The 8,662-nt window shown below is 40.9% G+C and overlaps 1 protein-coding gene across 1 annotated transcript; it reads right to left on the bottom strand.

Annotated features, from left to right (window-relative positions):
* Nucleotides 1-274: 274 nt before the first annotated feature.
* On the bottom strand, nt 275-7,419 carry LOC124258749 (monocarboxylate transporter 6-like). Its single transcript, XM_046692831.1, has 6 exons — nt 7,061-7,419; nt 5,534-5,625; nt 5,074-5,217; nt 3,520-4,179; nt 2,986-3,084; nt 275-502 (listed from the first exon to the last, which is right to left on the bottom strand). The coding sequence occupies exons 1-6, from the start codon at nt 7,417-7,419 to the stop codon at nt 357-359; spliced, it is 1,500 nt and encodes a 499-aa protein (XP_046548787.1). The 3' UTR covers nt 275-356.
* Nucleotides 7,420-8,662: the final 1,243 nt, after the last annotated feature.

An 8,662-nucleotide genomic window follows, 5' to 3' on the forward strand; every position in this document is an offset into this window, starting at 1 on the left:
TTTATTTGGTTTAAGCTGTTAACGTTAAAGGGTAGAGGAATATATTCAGTGAATACATGATTTTTGTTCCTAGTACGAGTCTCTGCATGGTATGCTCAAATGAAGAGTACATGTACACTGATGTCACCATGATACTTGATGGTTGCGTTGCTCCTTCTCCGTTTGCTGGACCGGAGCGGTTTGTGCAAATAGTTTACAGGTGAATCTTGGTTTTTAATATGAATTTTGTCTTTTGTTAAAAAACAAAGCAGGTGGAATAATAACTGAAATACTTCAGTAATATTTTTAAAAAGCTGCATGGATAGTTTGATGTTCCATTTGTGATTTCATTGAATGTCGGCAATAAATGTAGAACATTATTTTTGTGCAATAGTGACAGATTTCCGTGTGCCGATGGATTTCACACACTGAATGATCACTGGGAAAAAGACGACACCCACACCCGCAGAGCCGAATATCACCAAAGGAAGATCATATGATCCAGTCGAGTCATACAGCGTCCCTGTAATGGAGGAGAAACATACGTTACCAAATATGATTACCTTCAAATAACCGAACCTGGTGAACAGCAGCTTCCAGGTACGAATGCCATGTGCTTAAAGGTCACATGCAACCAAAAAATCAAACATAATTAAAACACAATTATCACTTCTTCATGACATATAATATGCATTGCTGATTATGAAAAAACAAATAAACAAAATTATAAGCGTATAATCGCAAATCAAAAGTGCAATATTTTGTACTTGGGTTTACCTCCCTCGAAACGAAGCATCCGGGATACCGAACCCAGTCAGAGCGGGTGGGTGTGCACTCAAGAGTAACGGCTGGTTCATTTGCAGATGCTGCCCTCATGCACGGCTCATTGTGTGTGTATATATAGAGATGTTGGGTTTTGTAAATACATGCTCATTTTTTGTGTATAACATTTTGCAATCAACAGACATCATAACATGTCATGTGTTCAAGTATCACACCTGCCTGTGTGTGTAATTACATAATGTGACAGAGACCGAACTCGGGCCATAAATCAATGCATTTTGTTTATGGTGTATAGCCTGATTGGTGTTAAGTTCAAATTGCATGTGGTCAGTGATCGCAGTTGTGTATTGAATATTGTCATTAGCAGACAGGCAGGCAGACACACAGGTGTCAATAAAACAAGACATTGAGATTTGTCTGTGACAACGACATATCTATATCACAGTTAGAAATTCTGTCAACGCTAAATAATGACATTGCTTTTAAGTATCGAACTGAGAAAGTGTCTCGGTAAGAAGAACGTGTGGTGAAATAGACAAATGAAATTATATAAACAGTTAATTTACTGTCATAACATATAAAAAGCTCGCGCCTGTGAGATATCAACAAAACATTAGAAAAATAGCTCATACCAAAGCCTTCACCGAGTATTCACCCGACAACCCGCTTCCAAGCTGCGCGAACCTATTTACTTGCGCACGTGCTATGAGCGCAGCCCAGCTGTTGAAACCCGTTTTCCCCAGAAAAGTCGGGGGAAAATTAGTGAAACGTTTGAACTCCGATTTCGCGCGTTTTTTTCATCGCGTTATTTTTCAACTTTATAAGTTGAATTTGCATTTTTGACGATTTGTTTCAGTAAGTCCATACCGAAAGGTATCGGAATCTGCTTTTACGTTGCATGTGACCTTTAAGAAATCTCGTTCCATTCTGTGTTTACCGGGGATGGGGGTATTGTTGCATGTGTCCAGGGGCTCCTTTCACGAAGCAACCTTTACTAAGGTTAACCTTAAGTCCCATTCTTAACATTGCACTAAGGTACAATCACCTTAGTGCTTTGTGAAAGGAGGCCCAGAGACAGACATATTCCTAAGGTACCGACGCCCACCACGGAGTTGTTGGTACTGTAGTACGGACAACGTGGTTTGAATATGTCAGTAATAATAATAAAATCGAACAGAAAAATAGTTGCAACATAAGCTAGACTTTAGACTGGAGACGTCGGCAGCAGGGTACAGCTGTACTCTGCAGCGTCCGTTCTGGTCTTTCTGGACGGATGATGATGTACTTCCGTTAGACTCGTACCCGTGAAGATCCGGGTTAGAATTGAGTGAGTGAGTGAGTAGGGTTTTGCGCCGCTTTTAGCAATATTCCAGCAATATCACGGCAGGGGAACACAAAATGGGCTCCACATATTGTACCCAGTTAGAATTGATCTTCATGTGTGTCGTGCGAGGCGACTAACGGGATTGGGTGGTCAGGCTCGCTGACTTGGTTCACACATGGCATCGTATCCCAATTACGTAGATCGATGCTCATGCTGTTGATCACTGGTTTGTCTGATCCAGACACGATCATTTACAGACCGCCGCTATATAGCTGGAATATTGCTGAGTGCGGCTTAAAAACTAAACTCACTCACTCACTCCGTTTGACTCAACCTCAGCCGAGATGTACAGACACAGTAGCATACAACTCAAAACTATTTTACTGGGAGTCCGTGAGTTTGCGCAGTTTCCTCGCAGGGCTCGCCAACTAATACGTTTCAACACAGAGAGAGTACGAACTTGTCGTGATATATTTTAAAGAGTGTATAAACAAAATATTAGGGCAAGTGATCTCAATATTCATTGTCGAGTGTACCCCCCGGTTGGATCAAGTGGGCTGTCGTTAGACATATCGTCCTTATGTACTATGTAGCTTAACAGATAAGTGCCAACCTAGAATGACTTCTCTACAAATGATTGCTCCATTTTGGGCAGGTGGTTCACAACATGTGAAATATTCCTCGTTGTCGGATGACCAGGTTACGAACTGTGACGACCAGGCCCTCCTTTCATAAATCACTAAGGTGATCGTAAGTCACTAAGGTAACCTTAGTGCAATCTTAAAGAATGGGAGTTAAGGTTAACCTTAGTAAAGATTGCTTCGTGAAAGGAACCCCAGATCATTACCAGAAGCCTTTACCACAAGCCTAGCTGTGACTTTGAGAACTAAACGTATTACCCATTAGTATTCCTAGCGTTGTGTTGGAGGCGCCAGTGACTAAACCGCCAAGGCCCATTGACACAGCATACATGTCTTCCCCAACCACTTCCAGGATAACTGAAAGGATACGAGCTGTTAGATTAGCATTAACCTCGCATGATAAGTAGACTTCCGGCTGTGCCGTGATATACTAGACTACAATAGACTCGCACAAGCAGTAGACTGCCGTGAGTGCATGTTATTAAAAGAATAAACGGTAAAGAACAGGTCCCAAACTCCACTGATATAACAGGATTTGAGAGTCGTACATTTTGTGCAGAATTGATCAACATAAGACGTCACAGATGTCTTTCACAAACAGCACAGATCGCATCTGTATTCCAGTAGATGGAGTGTCTGCCCGTATAGTGGAAGGGGTTGCGTCGAACCGATAACCTACATCCTACAAGCACTGTGAAAGCGATATTAGTCTGGCTGATACACACAGACGCTATATAAGTACAACGGTATTTAAAATGACCATAACCCCAATGTCGCATCTGTATGACTCACCAATCCCAAGGGTCGCTATCATTCCGCCTGCACCCAGTCCATAAACTGTGAAGCAGGCAACTATCGTTCCATAGGAGTCAGCCCACGATAACACTACCATAGAGCCACTGGACACCATCACTGACATACAGAACACATGGAAGGTCTTCACTCCCGGGATCATCTGTACTACACCTGCCATAAAACGCGTTCCAGTGCTTGTCCCATTGATTATCAACAACAACATTATTCCCGTTTCTGCAGACAGGCCCCTTGAGATGCCAAAGTCAACTGCAATCAAGAGAGTTGCCGAGTAGGAACCAAACCCTATCAAGGCACACAACAAGTAAGCCCCATATAAGGGATCCAACAGTCGGCGATATTTAGATGTGGCCTTGGCATTTGTCTTGTTTTGGATCCAAGATGTAGGTGGTACGCCAAGTGATGACGTTACTAGAAGACCTGATAAAGCAACATTCAGGTAAACACCACTTATTATAAGAAGTGCCCCCCTCCAGCCAAATTCCTTTTTGAATTCCTGCAAGATATTTGGGAAAATTATTGACCCAAGCCCACCCGATGACGTCAGTAGTGCTAATGCAAAGCCCTTGGCTCTTGGGTCACGAAATGCCAATGTTACGATGACCATGTTTGATAGATACATCATGCTGGATCCCCAACCTGAAATCCAAAATCACGAATCAGCCAGAAGTAATGGTCACACTTAACAACAACTGGTTAAAAGGGAAAGGTATTTACAGGTGTTGCTGAACAGATACATGGTGAAACGTATTGCATTAGTGAAACAGAATATACCATTCATAAAAGTAGGGGATATTGGATTTACAAGATTGATAAAATGCAAAGGATGAAGCCAAGGAGGAAACAGGTGATGAAGAGAAATTAAGGGAAAATATGTCTATTTATTCCATTCCTTTGGAAGTGTTTCATCTGGATGGATATATATTATTTTTGCTCATATACATTGTTGATGCACATTATTTTTTATATCATTACATCCTGTGACACTGGGGCGGTGAGTTAGACGAGTGGTTAAAGCGTTCGCTCGTCACGCCGACCACCCGGGTTCGATTCCCCACATGAGTACAATGTGTGAAGCCCATTTCTGGTGTCCCCCGCGGTGATATTGCTGGAATATTGCTAAAGCAGCATAAAACTAAACTGCCCCACTCACTCGTGTGACACTGTTTTAACAGTGAAGAAATTCAGAGGCACGGGGATTCTGTCATCTGATTCGCTACAACTCGTTGTGGAGAGTTACGTCTATGGCTAGCTGTGTGGGTCAGGTGATGAACAGTAAAGATAAATGCTTCAAGCAACAGGAAATTGATGTTGGACGCACTTGTTGAGCATATAGCTTTTCGTTTCACTCGGGTAATAAATTTATGCATAAAACTACTTTCAAGACGTCTACAAATGTATGCATAATCAGTTTATAATTACGCGAACAGACTCGTGAAAATCACTTGCAATGACAGTATCAATAGACGTACACAAAGTATGGTATATACCTGTATCAGCTAAAATTATTTTAATCATGAATCGATGACTCACCCATTACCATGCCGACAGATATAACAGTGAAGATGTAACCTGTTGAAAACCAGCTGGCAAACAGTCCAAGAGAAGCCAAGATGCTGCCTGAACACATCACTGCTCGGATACCAAACCTCTGGATAAGGAAACCATTCACAAGACCTAGTGGTGAAAAATACAATCTATTTTGGGTCAACCTCTGATTGCGCAGGTAGAGCAGGAATTTGTTATTGTTTCTTGTATTTTTTCTTTAGGCTCGAATATACCCTTGGATGTCTGTGACGTAGACTCACTAATAATTTTACTATATAAATGATGTCTTATGACCAGTCCTAAATGATGAGAGAAAATAACCTGCCTCCCATGAATGTCAGTCCAGCTGTTGCTGATTGGATGACTGCTGTTTCAGCACGTGTGGTTTGAAAATCCTCCAACCAATCAATGAAGAGGGCACCAAGTGAAAAAGCGAATCCCATACAAACGAAGATGTTGAAACATCCACCAAGCAGGGTGACGATTTGCCGAGAGAACTGCCTGGATCCTGTCTTCTTCTCCATCTGCGACTCCTCCCTGGTACAGGAAATAAACCAGTAGTTTCCAAAGGAAGCCCTTCTCTCTTTACACGAAATATTGGATTTTGTTTAGAAATGTAATTTGCTTCTCAGGAATGTATGCATCATAGATATCTAAGAATGAATATGAAGACATTCATTGATTCATTGAAGATATGTTACCATACCACTTACATATAAACCCAAACACACACGTCTGAATGTACTACCTCATTTTTGTGCCTTGAGAACCGTCATCTATGATGAATAGACGAGGCTCCATTTCTAGTTCATCCGGAACATATGCAACATTGTCATAATCTTGAACAAAGGCTTTGTCTTTTGGGATTTCTGTAGCCACGTCTTTCACGATGCAGAGATGTTCATCTGTTCTTGACAGCGATGCATTATGAGTTAACGGTCTACAAAGAAAAAAGTCGGAAACATATTGAATTAAATGAATCAGAATGTTTGAATTCTACAGGCCCATTTCCAATCGTGCCTCCGAATGAAGACATGTGTTCTGTTGCTGTCTACTAGATTATGGTTCCACTTTAGTTTCAACCGCATAATGGTCACCTTTTCTAATGACACATCATGGTAATTCTTAAGTAATGTTGTACAAGCTTAACCTACAGTAGATGCTCCATATGTCTTGCTAATGTTGCATTCTGATGTCGGTCTCATAAGGAAAGCGTCTGTAGTTGGACTTTGGACGGTGGTTTATTATGATAACACATATTGGATTAACCTTTGTCTCGGTCATTATTACTGCAAGAACGCCACTGCAACCTGCCAATGGAAGGACACTGGACAGTATTACTTAGGCAACATACTAGTACATTTGTTGGTGTCGTTTGCCACATTTGTCTCTTTTATCTTTCAAGACGATAAGGAATGAGCCCACACTACTCGTATCGTAACCGAATATCCAAAATAGCACCAGACTTCAATGGCCAGCAATGTGCCCTGACCTGTATTGTGAGCATGTCTCTGACATGACCATGAGATGTGTATGTGATATGGCCTTAGGGCCAGGTGTTGCAAGATGAGTGGCTTAGACTCACTCAGATTGTTATTGAGAGGTTGACCGTGTACCCGAATGCTTGAAAGATCGTGGGGTCATTTTTTTACACATTATACCACTGTCCTCTTTCTTGGTTGTTTGCATCCTAACAATACATCAATATATTGTTCTGTTGATTTTCATGTTACATGCAGACCTTTCTTTTCCTTATCCGCACCTCTTTGCCTTTCTGAGACCATTTGTTATTTTCGGATATCTCTTTTTATTTGGGAAATATAGTTTTGATTATGTTTCCACAGAAAAAATCGTTTGAACAGAACTTCGAACTTACTCATTAATAGAAACTGTTCACACATCTTACACTGACAATTGACATACACGTAATTATGTTAATTTTGTAATCAGGTAATATATAAACGTTATTTACCTTTCCTCCATCCTATAGTCATTGCTCCTACTGGGAATATTTGTGTACCGATCTGTTTCATCTTCCTTTGAACTAATGTCCCCGTTTTCTTGGAAGGTACACGACCTTGTTTTGCTTATGATTGACGACATAGTACCATTGTTTGGTTGGTGAACATCATCAGGGAATTCTGGATGTACATCTTTCCCAGCCGTTTCCCAAAAATGTCCTGGAGAAATACTTTCCGCAGCCAACCCAGTTGAAAGGTAACCCGAGCAAGCCATTACACCATCTTTTCCAACAGGTAGATTTTTCCTTTCCAGCGCCCCTTCCATGCTCATACGTGCTGCATCTGCACCAGTGGAATTCGGAACCTTCATAGTTCACCCACCGTCTTTTCGTTGACCTGGTTTGATATCGGTGTTCTGGTACCACTCACTTAGTGTCAGCAGTTCTTGTGCTTATGTCAGAATATTCTCAAAGAAATACTTTCAATATCAGGAAGAATTGACTTGCTGTTATCTATAACACTTTTCTCAACGTTATATACGTGTATACGCATAGTAAGAACTAAAACACACTAATGACATTGCACAAACTAAGGTCGTCTTACACAACTGATTAAGTCTGAAGCACGCACTCATGTTCATGAATTTTCCCTCTCAAATTGACTCAGTAATTACTCTGCAGTACTACTTGTATTTAATGTCCAAATCCAGTAAATTTGATATTACAATTTATGGTTCAGTGTCACTTATTTGGTTGAGGAGGAAATTCTGTCTTTTTTGATCTGGTTGAAGTAGAAAAAACGTTTTTTTAGATAGAAGTGAGATTTTAAACGAAGGAATTAGAAATTCAAACCAACAAAGAAATTAAGGTGAGTCAATTCAGTTCGACGAATGATTTTTCCGTCTCAGTTCCTCAACAGGGGACAGATCGTTTGATCTTTACAGGCACATCTGATAACGGGTACAGCTGTCACAACCAGAACCAATGAATACACAGTGCCGTTTAGAAACTTTGTGTGCTGACGATTAGATGTGTAGCTCTGAGCGTGTGGGTTCGAATCTGGCATGAGACTCAACTGAAGAAAAAGTACTAGAATCTGTACTTTACTAAGAAAGCGTAATAAAATATGTAACATGTCGAAGGAGAGTACTCACATTTTGGCTGTTGAAGAACCCTAGTCACAATCGTTTTAGGCTATGCCAGAGTTCAAAGGCAAATGGTGGAACTTTGTTTGGAACAGCAGTTGTCAGGCTGCTTTTGAGAAGATTTAGGTCATTCTGTCATCAGTTACACATTTGGGCGATGATGATGATGATGATGATATACCTGTTCCTGATGCAGCGGGCTATTCTGATGGTGATGGATCTGACAGTGACTGGTTTGAAGACACTCATTGTGTATTGATGTATCATTGTAACGAATTCCTCAATATTTATTTGTCCACATACAGTCACATATCATCTCCTGGTTCTCTCTCTGTCTTCAGTTTATTACACAGAAATACCCATAGCCATGCCTAGGTATATGGGATGCAGGCATACATGTTAACGTGTCCGATTACAAAGGAAGATTTCCAGCATGCTCGTGAAATATTCAGACCCTCTTTCGTCAACC

Source organism: Haliotis rubra, unplaced genomic scaffold (assembly GCF_003918875.1).
Source record: "Haliotis rubra isolate DU_JTF1 unplaced genomic scaffold, ASM391887v1 Scf70, whole genome shotgun sequence".
Classification (NCBI taxonomy): Eukaryota; Metazoa; Mollusca; class Gastropoda; order Lepetellida; family Haliotidae; genus Haliotis; species Haliotis rubra.